A 22,434-nucleotide genomic window follows, 5' to 3' on the forward strand; every position below is an offset into this window, starting at 1 on the left:
CTTTATCACTACCCGAATGAGTCTCAAAGCGGCTAACAATCTCCTTTCCCTTCCTCCCCCACAACAAACACTCTGTGAGGTGAGTGAGGCTGAGAGACTTCAGAGAAGTGTGACTAGCCCAGGGTCACCCAGCAGCTGCATGTGGAGGAGCGAGGACGCGAACCCAGTTCACCAGATTACGAGTCCACCGCTCTTAACCACTACACCACACTGGCTCGTAAATAGTTATGAAAGTGAGAGACAAGTATGGCATTGTTTTATGGTCACTGGCAGTTAGTATCACAGCCCAGGTTTCCAGCTTCTCCCTTAGAACCAGAGATGTGGAACCTCTGGGCCCTCCAGATGCTGTTGGACTCCAGCTCCCATCATCCCGCTAGGTGAAGCTGATGGGAATTGGAGTCTATCAGGTATCCTGTCTCCACTCTAAAGGGCAGAAGGAGCTATGAATGGATTATTAGTATTATGATTTATTAGATTTCCCTGTTTAGGGAAGTTTTTAATATTTAATGCTGTATTGTTTTTAACACTCAATTGGGAGCCGCCCAGAGTGGCTGGGGAAACTTAGCCAGATGGGCAGGGTATAAATAACAAATTATTTTTTACTATTACTATTACTATTACTATTATTATACCCCGTCTGTCATCACAAGATCTCAGGGTGGTTCACAGGATAATGGGGTTGGCTGATGATAAAGATACCAGCAGCTCTTCAATCTGCAGTTTTCTGGTGCCTGGCCCGAAACTGACAACCTAGCCCAGATTGCAGTCTTTTCTCTCCAGGGGTAGCAAAAACAGATGCATTTAGAATCAGGAACCGGCTGAGGGTGGAGACGTGTGTTGAACCAAAGGCAAACTGTTCCAGAAGCTCTGCAAATGCCTTCTTGGTAGTCAAGATAACCCCACAATTAATTGGCAGTTGTAACAATGAACTCGTGTATGTTTATATTCATTTGCTTTGATATAAGCTAATTAACTTATTTTGATGTTATCCTTATTTGTGGGCTTGGGGTGCTGGGCTCTGAGACCAGAAAGCAGAACTATCAGTAAGCCTTGGATAGTTGCCACTTACAGCAGGGGTCTCCAAGCTTTCCTTGCCTCGGGCTGGTGTCTCCAGCGATGATTGTGCAGTGGGCCAGAGGGCGGGGGAATGCGTGCCCGTACGCACGTGCACACGCTATTTCTGGCGCACTTCTGGGTCGGATGAGCACCGGAAATAGCTTGTGTGCATGCACATGGGCCTCCTCCAGCACGGATGTGCACCGGAAAGAGCGTGTCCTCTGACCCGGAAGTGGGTCCCCGCACCGCACCGGTAAGAGCGGGCAGCAGTGGGGGTTGCTGCAGGCTGGATAAACGAGTCCCTCAGGCCTTATCTGGCCCCCAGGCCGTAGGTTGGTGACCCCTGACCTACAGCCTCTAAGGCATGGGTAGACAAACTAAGGCCCGGGGGCCGGATCTAGCCCAATCGCCTTCTAAATCCGGCCCACGCACGGTCCGGGAATCAGCGTGTTTTTACATGAGTAGAATGTGTCCTTTTATTTAAAATGCATCTCTGGGTTATTTGTGGGACATCGGAATGCATTCATTCCCCCCCCCCAAAAAAAATATAATCCGGCCCCCCACAAGATCTGAGGGACAGTGGACCGGCCCACGGCTGAAAAAGTTTGCTGACCCCTGCTCTTAAGGTCAGGTGGCTAGATGGGAGGTTCTGGCCAAACTGACGTGTGCTGCTTTGTGTATAAAGGATGTATAAATGCTTGCTTGAGAGTGGACAAGCCATCTCCTTTCTGCAGTCCCGCATCTGTAAAGGCTGGGAGACCTGGAAGGCTGATTTGCTGTGAGTCTACACCTTTAGGAAAGCACTAGAACTCATCCCTCTGCCGTTTTTGACATCCTTCTTTGGTTTCCCTGAACCCAACCACTCCACAAGACGACAACCTGAATTAATGGCCCAACCAATGATCTGGAGAGTCTTCATTGCATACATTATATGATTAGCCCTGTGCCCCACACCTCCCTTTGGCAATATTTCCCTGTTAAAAGAGCTGCAGCACTTGAGCTGGTGCATGCAAAGCCTCGCACTAGGCATACTGGACCAGGCTGCAAGACTAGTACAAGCACCACCCGCCCCTTACATAGGAACAGAGGCACAGGCATGAGCAAGCCCTGTTCAGTCATTTGGTATGTGTGGGTACTGAATGCATGGAAGGGGTTTCAGAGAACGCGCCTGGCTGGCCCTGCATTCCAGATTTTGACTCACATTCCGCCACCAATCCACACACCCATCTAGCCAACGCACAAATTGCAACAAGCTCACCCATGTGTGCCTGTGCACTTGGGAAGGGCTCGATTCATGGAGATGCAATTTCTAGTGGAGGGAGCCCTATTTGAATACATCCACATGCGCACAGATTGATGCCAATCGTGTCAGCCGAGGGGAATGGTTTGCATGCACGTCAGTGTCTGGGGGTGGGGCTAGCCAAATGTGTTCTCGGAAGCCCCTTGATGTGTTTGGTATCCCCAGCTACCAAATGACTGAATAAATTCACTGTCTGCAAGTGGAGTCGACTCACTACAGTGGTGCCTCGCAAGACAAAATTAATCCGTTCCGTGAGGCTCTTCATATAGCGGTTTTTTCGTCTTGCAAAGCAAGCCCATTGACAGCTTAGCGGATTAGCGCTATTAGCGGCTTTTAGAGATCAGCTGTTAAGCGGCTTATCAGCGGATCAGCTGATAAGCGGCTTAACGGCTTAGGAAAAGGGGGGAAAAAGGGGAAAACCCCCACAGGAACTCGCAAGACATTTTCGTCTTGCGAAGCAAGCCCATAGGGATATTCGTTTTGCGAAGCGCCTCCAAAACGGAAAACCCTTTCGTCTAGCGGGTTTTCCGTCTTGCGAGGCGTTTGTCTTGTGGGACACCACTGTATTTCCGAATGAATGCAGCTCATCTTGTTAGCCTGCACATGATTACAGCACTATAGTGTTTGCCCCCACCTCCAACTGTGGTCTCTGGTGTGACCAATTTTTTGATTACGAGCTCCTTTGGGCAGGGACTTGTCCCCCCCCCCGCCCCTCTCTCTAAAGAGCCATGTAAATCTATCATCAGCATCAACAACAAATATCTGCGGACGGTTTTCCACTTGCCTGGGTGCTGGATGAGGTAAGCTTCCACCAAATTGTTCAAAATATGGTTTTTACAGATACGTTCCACTGGACAGCGGCAGGTTGGACAGAGAGAGGAGCGTTCCATCCATCCTGAGTAACAAGCGGCACAGAAAGTGTGCATGCAGGGCTGCAAGCTGGAGAGAAAAGGGGAAACATTGATATGGAGAGGAGGAGGAGCAGGAGGATGTGCCTACAATCAAATGTGATGTGTCTCATTCTATGCAAACCATGGTTTGTAGGGCTTAGGAACAAGCCTACTCACAGTGAGCGGTTCCCTCACTGCGAGAAGCAAAGCTACAGGGAACCAGGCAGAGGGCCTTCTCGGTAGTGGCGCCCGCCCTGTGGAACGCCCTCCCATCAGATGTCAACTGATAAACAACTACAGTGGTGCCCCGCAAGACGAATGCCTCTCAAGACGAAAAACCCACTAGACGAAAGGGTTTTCCGTTTTGGAGGCACTTTGCAAAACGAATTTCCTATGGGCTTGCTTTGCAAGATGAAAATGTCTTGCGAGTTCCTGCGGGTTTTTTTTTTCTTTCCCCCCCTTTCCCTAAGCCGCTAATCTGCTTATCTGCTAAGCTGATAAGACGTTAAAAGCCGCTAATAGCTCTAATCCGCTAATCCGTTAATGGGCTTGCTTCGCAAGACGAAATAACCGCTAGACGAAGAGAATCGCGGAACGGATTCTTTCCGTCTTGCGAGGCACCACTGTACCTGACATTTACAAGACATCTGAAGGCAGCTCTGTTCAGGGAAGTTTTTAATGTGTGACATTTTAATGTATTTTTAATCTTTGTTAGAAGCTGCCCAGAGTGGCTGGGGAAACCCAGCCAGATGGACGGGGTACAAATAATAAATTTATTATTATTATTATTATTATCTTCTTACTTTGTAACCCTGCTCCGGAGTGTTCCCTCAAGTCATCAAACTGTGGTTTGACCAAACTAGAAAATGATTCATTAAGCTGATAATGTGCAGGCAGGAGGAAAGGGGAAGAGGAAGTGTGCAAATGCAAGGCTTCCTCCCAGCACACCAAACCATTGTCTGTAGGATCAGAAACGCTACATCTCAGGCTGTGTTTATACTCCTGCTGGCTGTGCGTTCACCGATTTCGCAGTGCTGCAATTTTAATCTGTGTTCGCATGACATTCTTCAAAATGTATAACACTATCCCATGGCTTTTATCCACATAATCAAATGGCAGCAAAGGTTCTGGGCTTTTATGTCGGCTCCAAATGCATTTCAACACGTATGGAAAAAGGAATCAGTTCAGCTATCTTGAAATCAGCGACAGCTTTGGCCACATCCACACCACACATTTCAAGACCCCTGTGCCACTTCAATAGCCACGGCTTCCCTCAAAGAATCCTGGGAATTGTAGTTTGTCAAAGCTGCTGCCTTCACAGAGCACCTGTAACAAACCTCAGTTCCAAGAATTCCCCGTGACTAATAAGACATAAGACTGCTTTAAATCTATGACGTGCATGGGTTAGAGGAGCTGGATCCTACTCAGTCTTGCCTCTCTGCGCTCTCCTGCTGGAGGCGTCATTCTCCCCATCCTCAACCTTCTGTTTGGTGCTGAAACAGACAGCTCTGCTGAATTGCTCCCAGGGCAGCAGAACAGTGCAATATCGTTGGCTGAGCGAGTACAGTGGCTCGGAATGCTCATTGGCTTGCGGAACTGATGCAACAAGGGATGGATGTGGAGAAGGTGTTCTGAAGGAGCCAAGAGGGGCTGCACTTTCAGGGGCAGGAGAGCAGGAAGAGAAGAGAGGAGAGCTCAGAAGACTGGGCAGTGAAAGGAAATGGGATGTGGGGAGAGGAAGAACTTAATGCAACAACCGGATGTTGGAATCACGGAGTTAAAGGAAGGGAGGAGCCAACCACAAAGTAGGGGCTGGGGCAAAACAAGAGACAGGGCCCCGAATCAGGAACAAAGGGGTGTGTTATTGGTAGGAAGGAAGCCCAAGGGGACAGACAACTGCTAGATCTAGACCCCCCAGCAAAGTGAGTTCTGTCCACTGTGAATTCTACGGTCGCCACAGCAACGTGACCTGGCAACCCTAAAGGGGTAACAAGAGCTGAACAGCAACGTGTGTGTAAGGGGCGGGGGATGAATCTCACACAACAAATTGAACTAACCCACCAAATATTGGGCTCCATGCTCTTAAAGGGTAGGTAATGTAGCTGCGGACCATGGTGATTGGAAGCAAGAGAACTCAATCCATCCTGGAGTATATAAAGTTCCATTGTGATTGCCTCTGTGTGTGTGTGCTTCTCAGCGCTCGCTCTCCCACCAGCAAACATTTTCTCCCTGGGAGAAAAATAGCTCGGGAAGGGGGGGGGGGAGCAAGTGTGCGCAGGGGGGAATAGTTCCCCACCATTTCCCCTTCTCACCTGCCCCTAATGAGTTTTCAATCCCCCGCCACATGCATACTCTATACAGGAACTCAGCGGTGAACTGATTCAAAGACATTGGTCTGCTGCCATTACTTCTGGTCTGGCCCACAGACACCCGCCCCCCCTTACCTGACACAGTCATGCAGCAGCTCTTGGCAGATGATACAGGTGAGTGTTTCTTCCATTTTGTCTGGCTTCACATTTGGTGACTTCGTGTCTTCGGTCCCCGTTTTAATTGCACATACGTTTGGAGGAATCACCTGGAGATACGTGCTGCCTTCGCCACCTGCAAGGGGCGGGAGGGAAACAAACATCACAGCGCTGGCACACACAGTGGAACCCAAGACATTGTTGCTCAACAAACAAGACGCTGCCCAAGCCTTCCCTGCCCATTTTGAAGGCGCGGAGCTTCTCCATGCCCTGCAGGGGATCTTCCCAGGCTAGGCTGGGGAAACGGTGGGACCTTTCAGCTGGGTTGCAGAAGTTACACCAGGAAGGGGTTTCAGGGAAGGGAAGATAAATTGCATGGCAAGTTGTGGGGAGGTAAGGGACAGTAAGGAGTGCCCAAAGTTACTAGGATGGGAAACCAGCCAGATCTTGGACCACAGACCTCTTAAAAAAAGAAGAAGTAACAGTTATTTATTAACCTGCTTTTATTTTCTTCCTGGCAGGCTCCAGGGCTTCCTCTTCATCCCTGCTTTTCAACTTGGGCATAGTCGACGCGGTTTTCTCTTTATCCCCTGAAGAAGTTTCAGTATTTACATTTGGCTGCTTGTGTTTAAGTGATGCTTCTGGACCACATGGTTCTAAGCCAGGCAGGGAAGGTGCAGGAATAAAGGCGTACGGTTGCGACCCTGCCCCCAAAAGAAGAAAAAGAAAGAAAGGGAAGTGCAGCACATCAGCAGAAAGCATTGCTGACTGACTGACTGCAAAGCGTTCCTGTACGCAAGGCAAGCAATGGCAGCTACGGTATTTCTCGTTTGGCCAATATAGAGGGGTAGAACCGCCCCCTATTATAATAGATGTACTTGCTTGGTCTTGGGCAAGGGTTGGCAAGGTTTTACCTGCCTGGGCCAGTCAAGTCCCATGGAGATCGCTCTGTGGGCTGGACCACCTGCACGTGCGCAGATGCAATTTCCGCCGCTGCACTGCGCCAGTTTAGCGCAGCGGGCGGGGACTCGCCAAGTGGGCGGCTCGGTTCGGGGGCGGCTTGTGGGCCAGTTAAACTGTCCCATGGGCCGCAGGTTGCCGACCCCTGGTCTTGGGGTATACAGAAAACCTGAAAAATGGCACTCCTCCTCCTTCTCCAAAGACTATTCTGGATTTCCACCCCCAATTTTTGAACAGCTTAGGCTTCAGCAGGAAGGCCAACGTGAAATGATCATTAGACACATGGGGCCAAGCGAATTGAGACTTTACCAGATGTTGAAGGATTATCCTGCTCCGTGGATATGGCCTCAGCGAGAGAGGTAGAAGCAGCATTAAAGAGGTTCGACGTGGAAGTGGATGGCTGTGGTTCGTCATAGCTAGCCTGGTTAGCCGACGGTGGCAATGCCGCTGAGGTCCCATCTTTGCTTTGTCTGGTACTTGAGGTATCTTTGGTCATATGGCACATGCTTTTGACAGTGGCTTCTGCAGAGGGGAAGGGAGCAAGGGGGAACGTTCTCTGGTGCTGCCTCAACAGCTCGAGAGGCTTAGAGAAATCTCTGTTAACGGGATTCTGCAGAGCCCGGCAGCTTTAAAAGGGATGCAGCTAATCTTCACTGCTCATTCTCCCCTGCCTCCACTGGCATTGAGCTAATCACTTTTACTTACCTACTGGCTCATTAGCTGGGTCCTGTTTTGGATTCAAGGATTCATAAAGATATGCAACATCTGAAGAGAGAGAAAATCGGTAAGGCCAATGGTTCCCAACAGGTAAGAAGATAAGTTGAGCTACCTGGAAAAGGCCAATGGCCCATCTGGTCCAGCATCCTGTTCTTAAACCAGATGCCTATGGGAAGCCCACAAAAAGGACTTGAGTGTAATAGCACTCTTGCTGCTTGCGATTGCCAGCAACTGCCATTCAAAGGCAAACTGTGTCCGGCAGCTAAGGTAGAACATAATCATCATGGGTAGTAGCCACTGAGAGCTTTATCCTCCACAAATTTGTGTAATGCACCATTTAAAGCCATCAAAGTGGGTGGCCATCACTACTTCCTGTGAGAGTTCCCTAGTTTAATTACAGGTTGTATGAAGAAGTGCTTCCTTTTTTCCTGTCCTGAATTTTTCAAAGAAAGATGGGTCTCCCTAAAGACAACTGCCTGGGGAGGTTCAGACGCCTCCCTGACACTCCCTCTTCCATTTCCAAAGTGCACCATTTCTGAGGCAGGAGGCAGTCTGCTACCCCCGTTTCCCTGCTTCCTCCCAACCAGCGCCATTGCAGCAGCTCTGTACTTCACTTATTGTTAGTGCTGGAATCTAACAAAAGCCAGTGTGTTCTAGTGGTGAGAGCACTGGCATAAGAGTGGGTAGGCCCAGATGCTAATCCCTGCTCAGCCATGAAGCTCACTCCATGACCTTAGGCCATTTTTACACACACACTCCCTCATCTACCTCACATGGTTGTGGTGAGGATGGCAAGACAACCCTCACGTTTTTGGCCATGTGGCCCACATCTTTAATGGCTAGGCTTTTGGCCCGGGACAAGAGTGTATCCCATATAAGCTTCACTTGGAGAAATGCCAAATGTTTTTTTCCTTTGTTTCTGCGCACATGCGTGCACACACTAACCCAGGGGTGAGGAACTCGTGGCCCTCCAGATTATGTTGGACTCCAACTCCCATCAGCCCCAGCCAGCAGGGGCAATGGTCAGGGGTGCCGGGAATTGTAAGCTGGCAACGTCAGAGGGTGGTGTCGGCACAGGTTCCCTCTTCTTGCTCTAACCCAGAGATCTCCCACCCATCAGCCCCTGCGCCCAAGAAGCCCATTAAAAAAAGAAGCAGCAGCAAAATCCCCTTACTGTTTTCTGGCTCATTTTTCCTGTAAATAACATAGATCACATCTCCAGTCTGTAACGGGTAAGTCTGCTTCTTCACCACCTTCTGTTTGTTAATAACCGTTCCATTAGTACTATAAAATACAAACAAGGCCTTCTGGTGAGTAACAAGTGATTAGGAGTGGGGTGGGCAAGAGAGAGGAGGTCTACATAAGTGGCTAACCAGAAACCTGAAAGGAACTCTGAGGGTCATGTAGTCCAACCCTGCTACTCATTGCAGGAATCTTGCAACGACAACTTCCCAGATGGTTATCCAAGCCTCTGCTTAAATACCTCCAGTGGGGAAGAGCCCACCACCTTCTGAGGAATCTCATTTAAACCAGCTTAGTCAGAGCTAGCATTCAGACAGAGGATGGAGCACACACAGGGCTCACCTGGTCACAATCCTGCCCACTATGGCAAGATGTACTTTATTTAAACTACTGCGATTGTTATATCATATTCTGGGAAATGACATATAACAAATTGAAAAGGATGCTTAAAATAGCGTTTGTAAAAAAATATTATAGGGACAGAACTATCTAAACTGTACAGAAACTTATTCATGTATGCTACTACAGCGGCAAGAATGTTACTTGCCCCAAAATGAAAAGAAGCAAGGAAGAATGGATACAAAAACTTATGGAATATGCAGAAATGGCAAAACTTACCAGAAAAATAAGAAATCAAGATAAACTTTTTATAAAAGAATGGAAATGGTTTATTGAATATTTACAAATAAATTGTAAATAGATAAGAACATTGGCAGGATTATTGTAATAACCTGCACTTTCATAAGAATATATATTTAAAGAAAATGAATAAATGAACAAATTAAGTTAATTTGGATATGTAGAAGATATTAAAAATAAATTTAAGGAACTGCAGAAAGAGGGGGAAGGAAGTCAAGTTTTGAAAATGATTGTAAAATTATTGAAATGTATAAACCAGAAAAGCATAAATAAAATTAAAAAATAAACTACTGTGATTGTTTCTAATTTGGCACCTACACAGTATAAGTCAGCATATGTAAATCTGTGTCCTCTTTAGTCCCCTTTTTTAAAAAACAACAATGTGTCTCCTCTTATTTAGCTATGCCTAAACTGGTCACCCTAGCTGTAGTCAACTAATATGATTACTATTTTATTTTTTTACTTGACAGGTCACAATTAACTTTTGGCGGGAATTTTATAACATTCCTATTCACCCAGGTATTTTGATGGTTGAAAGATAACTGTTCCTGGCAGCCTGGACAATTATTAAACTGCAAGAGCGACAGTTTTATACGATTTAGATGTTTTTAATGTTTAAATTGATTTTAAATGTTTTAATCTTAGTTTAAATTGTAATGTTCTATCGCCCAGGCTCTTTGGGGAAGAAGGGCAGGAGGTCGTCCTCAGAACAGCAGCAGCTCTTGCACACAGTGATTAATATCAAAGTCTGGATGATAAAGCCTATTTAAGAAACACCAACGGCCGTTGCTGCCATCGGGTGGACAAAGCCTGTATTTACAAGACACTGAAGGGAAAGTGGTAGAATTGGGTAAGAAGAGCTGATCCTAAACAGCAAGGGGGAGACAGAGGGAACCTCACGAATAAAATTTCGCCCCCCAACAGCATCCACGTTATCTTCCTCATCAAAATGCCATCCTGTATTATATCCATCCCCATTTAATATAGATTTATGCAAGAAACCTGACAAATAGAAACTGTAAATCCAAATTAAAGTCTGGGGGAAATATAGGACGGCATTTTAAAGAGGATAATATAATTACCGAACAAAAACCCCCACCCTTGCTCTGCTCCCTCCTCTTCCAGAGCTTTGATCTCAAAAAAAGCCCGCTTGTCTCATCCCCCTGGGGTCCCAGAGAGTCTGATACCAAGCATTGGGAAACACCAGAGTTAACACACTTTTTGCTCAATGCACAATTTAATAAGATGCAAACTGGATTTTTCACTGGGGTGTGAAGAAGGGCAAGCAACTTTGCTAGACAAGAGAGACCCTGTTCATTTACAGTTGCTGATTAAGGGAAAAGTGGGGGGAGGGAGTTGCCAAGTGAGGAAAACCATTTGCTAGCCTTTTTGATCCAGAAAGCCTTTTCTCCAAACTGGGAAACTGCAAAAAGGTTCACTGCTTTTGCATAAGGCTCCCAATGCTAATTTTATGGGCCTTCTAAAAGAAATTGTATCCCCTTCCCCCAAACATAAGACTCCCAATTCATGTGCAAAATAATCCTAGTACTTTTTTTTTTTACAGAAAGCATTTAGCAAACTGTTGACTTTCTGCAGTAAAAATGCATATTAAAGCTGCTTCCTAAACAGAGAATTGGGGGTGAGGGAAGATGCAAGAGAAATATAGAACAGGTATCTCAGCTAAATTTGGAAACATTTCTCTTGCTTTTTTTTTTTAACATTACAGCTTGATCCTATGCATGTTTGTTCAGAGGTAAACACCAGCTCTTTTAATGAAACTTCCTCCCAATCAAACGTGTATGGGATAGTAGCTTTAATTAGGCTGCCCAACCCTGTTTTAGTAGTGCTGGAAAGCTAATCATTTAGCAACAAACAGAAAGGCACTGCCAATGGTCAGGGGTGACAGAAGCTGTGGTCAAACAAAATTGGGAGGGTCACAGGTTTCCCACCCTTGTTCCAAAGGGTACTGATGGATCTTTAAGATGGAGAGACAAGTGTAGGGGCTGTGTACCAGATCCGGGCAAAGCCTGGATCCCATGCCCATTCATGTAAATCTGGGCTTCAGCTGGATCAAGATGCGAGTGATTACACATGTGTCTGTGACTATTCCATACCCAATTCTTCTGGGCCACCCTACCTGTAAGTGTTCCAATTACTAATGCTCTCCATCAAATCTTTTATTGTCCTGCCAGCAAAACAGATTGTACTTTGGCTGTAATAATGTTGGCAGCTTGCTAGCTACAAAAGCCTGTGAGACCTCTTACTCTCTTATGGCCTGTTTTCATTTTTGCAAGATGATGTCGAAACAGTTGAACAGATTACTTCAAAGAGAGGCGATGTCACAAGTCGTGCACACAGGAAAGTGTATGCAACCAGAGAGAGACACACACCCACCCACACACAAAATCAACATCAGGGCAGTTATGGAAATCCCTTCTATTGGAACAGAACACTAGAAATAGTTAAAAGCTCTGACATCACAAAAGGGGCGGGAATTAATACCACAGGGTATCAAGCTTGAGGCAACCTAAGGCGCAATCGAGTCATTACCATCCAAGGAATCTTGGGAACTGCAACCTCAGTTAACAATTTTAAGGATTTGTTGATGGAATAATCACTACCCTCACAAAATTAGAGTTTCCCATGGGGAAAGCAGATAAAAAAAATAAAATCTGGTTTTAAGTGTGCAAGCTGGACAGGTCCCAAGAGAGAAGCGGGATGCAGAAAATATCAACATATTGCCTTGTAGTCAAATAAGGACAGGCAGGACATTCCCGCGTGAACACTTAACCAGAACATTTCACTCAACAGAACCAGGCAGGGAAAGCAGAAAGGGTTCAGGCGAAACTGACCTGGTATCCTCCAGCGATACTTGACCAGATTCTTCATCCACCCTTATTTTACAGTGATCTCCAGACACCAGTTTGTTGCCAGGAAAGGACAGGTCGCAACCTTTGTGACAAAAATGATAGTGTCATTAGATTTGCAGATATTTCTGGAAGAATTTGGCCTTACTGAGGCCATCACAATTTCTGCGATGCTCACACACAGGGTATGAGAAGGCTGACCATCCCCTTTTATTGGGACAACTTTGTGCTCCTCAGGTATATACTGTTTCTGCATATGAAGTTTGTATTTTCCTATCACGGACAATAATAATTTGATAGCCCACCCTCCACAAATCTGTGACATCCGTTTTCAAAACCAGGACAAGTTTTTCATTTATCACCAGAATTCCAGGATAGCCAATCACAGCTTTCTCCAGCCTCCATACTATGGCTTATTGGATGGGGCTGATGGGAACTAACTACATCCCATCCCCCCTCCCAAAAAACCTTCAGCCTTACATATCTAAGTCTGTCATCATAAGAGTACTTACCATGAAATAATTTCCATAAGGATAGCAGTGTGTAAGTCTGTTGCAGCAAAAACAATGAAAGGTCTTCTGGCACATTAAAGGCTAGCAAATTTATTATAGCATGAGCTAGTCCATGAAAGTGAAGCAGCACAGGTGAGGTTCCCACTTCCTGAACATAGCAGGCCACTGGCGATTATTGAGAAGGGAGAATCAAGGCATGGAGTGCTCAGTGTTGTGTGGCAAAGCCAATCCAGTGCTTCTGCTGCGATGCACAGTGCCATGCTTTTCCGTCTCAGTAAGTGCCAGCTTACCATTTTATTGAGAAGCCAGGAGAGCAATGGAGTTCCACCCATGCCACCTCACTGGTCACTACTGAGCTCATTCTATAATAAATGTTTCAGGCTCTAAGGTACCACAACACTCTTTTGACCATGAAGTAAGTCCCACTACATGTCTGAGGACTTATACCAAGCAAATATGTGATCAATCAGGCTCTGAAAGGCCATCTTCCCATCAGAGAACATACATCATGCAAAGGTCACATGCACACCACACATTTAAAGCACATGGCTTCCCCCAAAGAATCCCAAGAACTGTAATTTTATTAAGGGTGCTGGGAAGTAAAGTAGCTATGGTGGGGTAAAATACAATTTCCACACTACCATTTTTTTTTGGGGGGGAGCCATGTGCTTTAACATACATGTTATTTGGATGTGTTCACAAGTTAACACTCTAGATTTTATGTTTAATACATGATCATAGTTTCTATATTTGTATTCATGCTTTCATGTATTTGCATTTGTATATCATGTCTGTTTCTTCTATAATATATATTGAAAGCAGCTTATAAAATAAGGAAACATTTCCTAACTTTTCCTAACAGCATCTTACAGAGAAAGGCTTCATTAATTATATCAATGAAAGAGCACAAGTGGAAAGATTAAGTCAGAACTTGTATCCACATCAACAATTTTGACAGTTCTTATAATGATTTACTATTCTCTCATACAAGCTGGAGGGTTTAGTACAACATGTGCCTAACAACTACTTAGGCTGCAATTCTTTATGCAATTACCTGGGATTATGTCTAATGGGGCCTACTTCTAAAGCAACATGTATCAGATTGCATGGTAAGCAACTTTCACCTTTTTATATAAAAAAATTGAAATGAAAACAATGTTCTGAAATGCAGATGTCTTGCAAAAGCAATCAAATATTGCAGCTGTGAATCACAGAAAAATTGAGTATTATGTCAACTTAGAAAAAATGTATTACCCATGTTCCTTGACTCATAAAGGACTTTTCTTGAGAAAGTAAAACATGGAGTCCTAGCTTATTTTCGAAAACATAAAAAGCAAAACAGCTTAGTGTACGAAACAGGAAGCAAGATAAAAACATGCCCTTCCACGTAAAGCTGTAAGTCTGTTGATTATTAACAAGAAACTAAGAAAGCCTTCTCAGCTCACCCTAAGAGAATACCAACACAGAGACACAAAAATCCTCAACTGTGGGTTCCCTATGGCTGGGTAGAAAACTATAAACAAGGGATTGAATAGACAGCTTCTGCATACCTCTCTGCCATTTTATAGCCCACACATCCACTGCATGACTATTTCTGGAACCATACCTTTTTTCCTCCCAATTGTCAACTCTTTCTTGAGCAACAAGAGGTGAGGCTCGGCTTCCTCAGCCCCCAAGCGGATCAGCTTTCCCCAAGGCTTCCGCTGCCTTTGCTGCTGTATTTGTCCTCTGACTTCCGAGTGCTCCATCTGGATTCACATCTGTAGAGTTTGGGACGAAAAGAAAAATTAATCGGCCAGGTGGGGGAAGTTTCATTTTAGCTCCAACTGGCAGCTTATTGCAATTTAAGTTGTTTTTCTGGGGGGTGCGGGGTTGGGGAGAAAAGGAGCATGCGAGTTACAATGAGACAAAATAAGAAACGAACTCCTAAGGAAGCACGTGTTGTAGGTTTGCAGTAAAATCTTACCGTCTGATAAAATTATTCTTTTCAGGGGAGGGGAGGGAGCAGCAGCTCTGTAGAGGTGCATTTTCACTCCCACCTGCCTCCCCACCTTCTGAGCAGTAAGTCAATGGGGGCTTAAACCCCCCTCCCAAAAAAAAACTGTTCAGAATCTCGGCTTTAACCCTCTACATTCCTCCTTAGCGTCTCCTTTGGGCGGTGGGTGGTTCTTCCTACTTTTCAGTTTCCTCAGTTGCTCAACTCCTCCGCCTTCTGTTGCGTTTCTAAGTATCTTTTTTAAACAACCTCCCTTTAGGCTTAGAAACTGGGGGAGGGGGTTGTGTGTATGTGTGGGAGAAGAGCTTTCTTTTAAAAAAAAAGGGTGGGGAGGAAAACGGGGAAGTGGAAGAAGAAATAATAGGGGCCTGTGCCAAATACCTCCCCCTTGGTGGCATCCAGGCTCCTCCAGAAGGCCTCTGCGAGGTCTGGGGGGAGAGCTGAGCCCGTGAGGCGGGTAGGGGGGGCCTTTACAAGACTGGAGGAACTCTTGCACAGCGCCCCATATTCACAGCGCCAGGATCCCACCTCCCTTCGCTCCCCCACCGCCCAGCCCGGGAGGGAGGGAGAGCAATGGGGAGAAGAGAGCCCCACTCAGCCCCCTCTCCTTCCTGCCCCCTTCCACCCCCTGCCCCAGCCCCACAGGCTGAGCTCCCCCCCCCCCCGCAGCACCAGCCCCACCAGCCTCTTACGCCCGAGTCCCGCCGCTGAGGCTGCTGCTGTCAACAGACATTGCCAGCCCTCAGCTGATCAGGCCCTGGGCGGAGCTCGCCAGGCCTCTTCTGGCCAGCCATTGGCCGGTCTAGGTTCGAGCGTCACCATAGAGAGGGGTGCGGGTGAGGCCGGCAGAGAGGAAAGGAGAAAGGGGACCGGAAGGAAGAGGGCGGCGGCGCTATCTATGGCAGGAGCGGCAGCTAGAGAGTCGCTCGCTGTGCTTACCATAGAGTCCTTGCCTATTGTTTGTTTGTTTGTTTGTTTGCCCGCCCTTTTCACTGACAGGCACTCAATGCAGCTTACTAGAAACAGGAAATAATCATTAAAAAACAATCAAGGCCCATAAAGTCTGTTTTGAAAATCATTACAGTGGTGCCCCGCAAGACGAATGCCTCGCAAGACGGAAAACTCGCTAGACGAAAGAGTTTTCCGTTTTGGAGGTGCTTCGCAAAACAAATTTCCTATGGGCTTGCTTCGCAAGACAAAAATGTATTGCGAGTTCCTGCGGGGTTCCCCCCCCCTTTTTCTAAGCCGCTTATCCGATAAGCCGCTTATCCGATAAGCCGATAAGCCGCTAAAAGCCGCTAGACCGCTAATAGCACTAATCCGCTAAGCCGTCAATGGGCTTGCTTTGCAAGACGAAAAAACCGCTAGACAAAGAGACTCGCGGAACGGATTCTTTTCGTCTTGCGAGGCACCACTGTATCTATATATATTTCTATTTTTTTTAAATAATATTTATTAAGAGTTTAAAGATTACAAAAAGAAAGAAAAAGAATTAAATCAATATAAAACAATACAAAAACAAAAACACTACATAAAACATTGAGTTAACAACACAAAACAAGAACAATTAAAAACACTTCCAATATTTTCAAACTTATCTTTCATTCACTTGTTTCATTGACTTCCTCACGCCTCCCTTTTTGTATTCCACTTCAATTAACTGTTTCAGCAATTCCTTTCCATCTTCCTCTGTTTTCTGTCCTGTAATTAATCTTAACGTATTCTAACCTTGTTTTTTCCCTTTAATACATTAACAATCTATCTGTACCTAATTCCTTATAACATTTCTGCCAAAGCCATATAACTTCATTCCACCATTTTTCTAAAGCTCATTAATTTTACAATATTTCTGTAAATAATATTTAAATTTTTTCCAATCTTCTTCCACCGACTCTTCTCCCTGGTCTCGGATTCTGCCAGTCATTTCCACCAATTCCATATAGTCCATCAACTTCATCTGCCATTCTTCCCGGGTGGGTAAATCTTGTGTCTTCCAATACTTCGCGATGAGTATTCTTGCTGCTGTTGTTGCATACATAAAGAAAGTTCTGTCCTTCTTTGGCACCAATTGGCCGACCATGCCCAGGAGAAAGGCCTCTGGTTTCTTCAGAAAGGTATATTTAAATACCTTTTTCATTTCATTATAAATCATCTCCCAGAATGTCTTAATCCTTGGGCATGTCCACCAAAGGTGAAAGAATGTACCTTCAGTCTCATTACATTTCCAACATTTATTTTCGGGCAAATGGTAAATTTTTGCAAGCTTGACTGGTGTCACGTACCACCTGTAAATCATTTTCATTAAATTCTCTCTTAGGGCATTACATGCTGTAAATTTCATATCTGTGGTCCATAACTGTTCCCAGTCAGCCATCATTATGTTATGTCCAACATCTTGTGCCCATTTAATCATAGCAGATTTCACCGTTTCATCCTGAGTGTTCCATTTCAACAGCAAGTTATACATTCTTGACAAATTCTTAATTTTGGGATCTAACAATTCTGTTTCCAATTTTGATTTTTCCACCTGGAAGCCAACTTTTTATCCAAGTTATATGCCTCCATTATTTGGTAATAATGGAGCCAATCTCGCACTTTGTTTTTTAATTTTTCAAAGCTCTGCAGTTTCACTCTGTCTCCATCTTGTTCCAAAATTTCCCAATATTTCGGCCATTTGGCCTCCATATTAATTTTTTTCTGTGCCTTTGCTTCCATTGGTGACAACCATCTTGGGGTTTGGAAGGAAACCTATATATATTTCTATATATATCATACACGCATCCCTCTGTGAAGGATTGATGCACAAGCCCAGTTTGGGGTTTAAATAGAGGTTTTGCCAATAGAAAGAAGCTGCAGCTATACACCCACCACAGATAATTGGGTGGGATTGATGGTCGCTGTGAAATACACAAACACACTATTAATACAAACAATTAAAAACAACAGCAACAGTTGAATCTGAGAAGTAAATTAAAATCTGCTAAAACAATGCAATATACATATGACATATGACTGGGTAATTAAACACAACTGGGGGGCCAAAAAGAGTACATGGTTGCTAATATAGGTCTGGGGAATCTTCTTCCAAGTGTCATGATTAAAATGCATCTTGTATCTTTAAACTTTTTTTTTTTAAGTTGGAAACTGCAATATGCAGAAGCACGAGGGCCAATTTCTGTATTTGTCAAGCTAGTAAGTTAATGTTTACTAGTGACATTTATGCTTAGTATATATTCACATAAAACTGCCAGAGGCAAAGGTGGGCAGAGCAATCAATGCAGATTTCACCCTCCCATAGTAGGTTAGTTTCTGTACCAACAAAGAGGTTGGGGGGCTCGTCAAGACCTCGAGTCAAGGAATTTCAAAGGAATTTCTAATTTTGTACCGCTGCATTACAATTCATTAAAATGTTGAATGCAAGTAATTTAGGTCAATTCCTGTCCCATTGCAATTGTCAATTTAATCATAACTGCTAAAGCTGATTATTGGGTATCTGGAGAAGTGGACTCCAGTGCTTTGGGCGGTCCAGAAGTGGTCCAGCTTCTACTCCAGCCAGTCCCAGCCAGCATAGCCAATGCTGGCTGTGTGGACGCTATAATCTTAAAGCACTTGCTTCCCTCAAAGAATTCTGGTTGCTGCCTTATGAATGGTTGAAGGCAATTGTAACTCTGCACGTTAAACTAAAGTGCCCAGAATTCTCTGAAGGAAAGAATGTATTATGAATGTGCTTTAAATGTATAGTATACACACAGCCCTAGTCCAACCACATCTGGAGGGCCAGAGGTTTCCCACCCTTCATTTAAGGTGCCATTAATACAGCAATCTTAGCCCTACTACCTGGGAGTAAACCCCACTGAATTCAATAGGATTTGCTTCTGAGTAGCTATGGTTATGATTGTGATGTAACACAGCTATCCTTCTGGAAACTCTGTAAATCTCTGTAACTGTGTTATGTGCTATATACACCTGAATGTCTCATACAGAATGAAAAAAGCCTCATTATTTATCACAGTTACGTACCACCTTTCTGTCATAGCACCTAAGGCAATTTTAAAATACTAAAACAAATGAGTAAAAAATGTAAAGTTTGGCCATGTGAGAGGGAGGGGACAGTCTGACAAGAGTGCATGATTATTAGTCACATAGATTTTAAAATGTACGGTATGTTATAACTGATATATTTTATGTATGAGGGCCAATGTGGTGCAGTGGTTAGAGTGTTGGACTAGGATCTTGGAGACTGGATTCAAAACCCCACTCAGCCATGAAGTTGACTGGGTGACCATGGGCTTGTCAGCCTTTCTCAGCCTGTAGTGGAAATGCTGAAGAATTGTAATTGAGGAGGTGTAGGTAGCATTGAAGGGACGCGGGTGGCGCTGTGGGTAAAACCTCAGCGCCTAGGGCTTGCCGATCGCATGGTCGGCTGTTCGAATCCCCACGGCGGAGTGAGCTCCCGTCTTTCAGTCCCAGCTCCTGCCCACCTAGCAGTTCGAAAGCACCCTTACGTGCAAGTAGATAAATAGGTACCGCTTTATAGCGGGAAGGTAAACGGCATTCCGTGTGCTGCGCTGGTGCTGGCTCGCCAGAGCAGATTTGTCACGCTGGCCACGTGACCTGGAAGTGTCTCTGGACAGCGCTGGCCCCCGGGCTCTTAAGTGAGATGGGCGCACAACCCTAGAGTTGGACACGACTGGCCCGTACGGGCAGGGGTACCTTTACCTTTACCTAGGTAGCATTGAAAAAGGGACGAGGGTGGCGCTGAGGTCTAAACCACAGAGCCTAGGACTTGCCAATCGGAAGGTTAGCGGTTCGAATCCCCACTACGGGGTGAGCTCCTGTTGTTTGGTCCCAGCTCCTGCCAACCTAGCAGTTCGAAAGCATGTCAAAGTGCAAGTAGATAAATAGGTACTGCTCCAGCGGGAAGGTAAACGGCGTTTCTGTGCGCTGCTCTGGTTCGCCAGAAGCGGCTTTGTCATGCTGGCCACATGACCCGGAAAAACTGTCTGCGGACAAACATCAGTTCCCTCGGCCAGTAAAGCAAGATGAGCACCGCAACCCCAGAGTCGTTCACAACTGGACTTAACTGTCAGGGGTCCTTTACCTTTTAGGTAGCATTGTGCAATTAACCCTTCATTTAATACAGACTTAAGTGCTTGCAGGTGCACTCCTATTCTTGGAGATGGCCCAGTTGTGGGTTGATTGCTTTAAAGCCAAGTGACGGTAATACCAATCAAGCCAGGTGGAAGTAGCTGAGTTATTTAGCCTCATACCTGGAACAGATAAAAATCATAGGGCTTCAGCCAGGAAGGGGAAGGGGCTTAGAGATAAAACCAATAATTGTTTAAAATGGGGTGGGGTGGGGTGGGGGGGATCATTAGAAAACAAACATTAAAATAATTAAAACTATATGCATATAGAAAGTCTGTTTTAAAAATACAAATAAGTACATGTACAATAAAAACAGCTACAGCTCTTTGGGAGTCATTTTGGACTCACAGCTGTCTATGGAGGTGCAGGTTAATTCTGTGTCCAGGGCAGCTGTCTACCAGCTCCACCTGGTAGGCAGGCTAAGACCCTACCTACCCGCGGACTGTCTCGCCAGAGTGGTGCATGCTCTACTTATCTCCCGCTTGGATTACTGCAACGTGCTCTACGTGGGGCTACCTTTGAAGGTGACCTGGAATCTGCAATTAATCCAGAATGTGGCAGCTAGACTGGTGACTGGGAGTGGCCGCTGGGACCACATAACACCGGTTCTGAGAGATCTGCATTGGCTCCCAGTACGTTTCCGAGCACAATTCAAAGTGTTGGTGCTGACCTTTAAAGCCCTAAACGGCCTCGGTCCTGTATACCTGAAGGAGCGTCTCCACCCCCATTGTTCAGCGCGGACACTGAGATCCAGCGCCGAGGGCCTTCTGGTGGTTCCTCATTGCGAGAAGTGAGGTTACAGGGAACCAGACAGAGGGCCTTCTCGGTAGTGGCGCCCACCCTGTGGAATACCCTCCCTTCAGATGTGAAGGAAATAAGCAGCTATCCTATCTTTAAAAGACATCTAAAGGCAGCCCTGTTCAGCGAAGTTTTTAATATTTAACGCTGTACTGTTTTTAACACTTGATTGGGAGCTGCCCAGAGTGGCTGGGGAAACTCAGCCAGATGGGCGGGGTATTAATAATAATAATAATAATAATAATTAGAGCCAGTTGAAGTTCCTGAGTACTTTCAGAGGCAGACCCATGTAAAGTGCATTACAGAAATCCAGTTTATCAGACCCTACATACAACAAAAAGTCTCAAAGCGGCTTAACAAAAACATTTATAGCACAATCTGAACCATGTTTAATCAGAAATAAGTATCAATGAATTTGATGGGGTTAGACTAGCAGGTTTAGTATGCCCCTCTTCATTTTTACCTCTACGTCTGCGCCATGAGCAAAGAGCCATGTATTAGAAATCAAATACATCTCTTCCGGTTCTCAAATGCAGCTGCTGTGAGTCTCCTCCATTGGCGGGGCAAGGGAATAATATGACAGGAGTTAAAGAAGCCAAATCCCAAGGGGAGTTTCTGCTGTTGCTTTGCGACACTCTCATTGGCTGCCGAGTAATTGAATTCAGGCTATTGAGAGTGGTTTTCTTTTATGAACTAGAGGTACAAAGACAATATTTTTTTCTTTCTTTCTTTTTACCCACTGCTCCTGTCTCTTCTTGGTCCAAGTAAATTGTTATTCAATTGACAGAATTTTTGTTTTTGTTTTATTATAAGTACTTTAAAAAATCCTGCCTTTTGGCCCACCAAATGGTCCCCCAAGGCAATTTTAAATAGCGTTTTTAATTATATTTCAAGGTTGTTTTTATTACTGTTTTACGATGTATTTTAATTTTTTTGTCACTTGGTGAACTGCCCATAGAACTCTTGTTCTGATGTGTCTGTTTAAATGTTAGAAATAAAATGAAAACAAACTAAAGCTCCAATAAAATTCAAAATGCAACAGAAGAACAAAAGCAGAGAGTGGAAGTTTATATACTCAGCTAGCAAATGAAAACAGACATAGCAAGGGAGATCAAGAAACCAAACAACCTTTTAGATTTGCTAGAAAACAGTTACTTCGTTGGTGGCAGATGTTATTTTTGTCATTTAATCAGGGTTTTTATTTCCTCATTAGCAGCCCAGTGAGAAAGGAGGTAAAGTGTATAATAACCAGTGATAAAAGACCACACACTCAAGATTTTAACTGTAAACCCTTTAAAAAGCCTTAGATAGAATATAACGATATTATTAAATGTGAAAATAAAGAGCGATATAGTACCTTTAGAAAACAATATGGATTAATAATAGCATAAAAATAAAAGCTTGTTATTTCCTCTGCTAACAGACTATTTCAGCCCCTTTCTATTTTGATACAAACTCAAATCTTTTTAAGTCTCTAGTTCCTTCTTATTTGGGTGTCATTGCTTCCATGAGCAAGGAAGAATCAGCTCATTTAGTTTGGAGCCAAGGGCTCTCTTCCTGTCACCTTGTCCTTTTATTTTTTCTCTTTTGGGAGGCTGGGCCCATCCTTTAGTGATGTTCTGAGCACTGGGTTGTGTGTGTGTGTGTGTGTGTGTGTGTGGTCACAACTAGTAAATACACCGCTGTGGCCATTAAAAAGAAAAATGGCTGTAATTCAGGATGCTATATGGCTTCCACGTGCTGGAAGATTTCATATTAAAACCCCAGGAGGCCAAAAAGAAAATTGAAAATCTGAAAATGTTGGTTGACGGGGGGCTTTTTCACATTTAATCACAAAGAATCTT

General features: G+C 44.8%; 1 protein-coding gene across 4 annotated transcripts in view; it reads right to left on the minus strand.

Moving 5' to 3' along the window:
• CHFR (checkpoint with forkhead and ring finger domains) overlaps window positions 1-15,489 on the minus strand; it is a 32,450-nt gene extending 16,961 nt beyond the window's left edge. Inside the window, exons 1-9 of one of the 4 annotated variants that reach the window (XM_079956698.1) lie at window positions 15,337-15,489; window positions 14,255-14,408; window positions 12,122-12,221; window positions 8,563-8,672; window positions 7,377-7,436; window positions 6,981-7,193; window positions 6,209-6,301; window positions 5,691-5,847; window positions 3,141-3,295 (exon numbers count right to left, since the gene is read on the minus strand). In XM_079956698.1, the coding sequence (XP_079812824.1) occupies window positions 3,141-3,295; window positions 5,691-5,847; window positions 6,209-6,301; window positions 6,981-7,193; window positions 7,377-7,436; window positions 8,563-8,672; window positions 12,122-12,221; window positions 14,255-14,396 (1,030 nt within the window). In that variant the 5' untranslated portion in view covers window positions 14,397-14,408; window positions 15,337-15,489. Of the gene's footprint in view, window positions 1-3,140; window positions 3,296-5,690; window positions 5,848-6,208; window positions 6,416-6,980; window positions 7,194-7,376; window positions 7,437-8,562; window positions 8,673-12,121; window positions 12,222-14,254; window positions 14,409-14,614; window positions 14,732-15,025; window positions 15,290-15,336 lie in introns of those variants that run through there. The other 3 variants (XM_079956695.1, XM_079956696.1, XM_079956697.1) reach the window with 3 other exon arrangements.
• Window positions 15,490-22,434: the final 6,945 nt, after the last annotated feature.

Source organism: Podarcis cretensis (assembly GCF_951804945.1).
Source record: "Podarcis cretensis genome assembly, chromosome: 16".
NCBI lineage: Eukaryota > Metazoa > Chordata > Lepidosauria > Squamata > Lacertidae > Podarcis > Podarcis cretensis.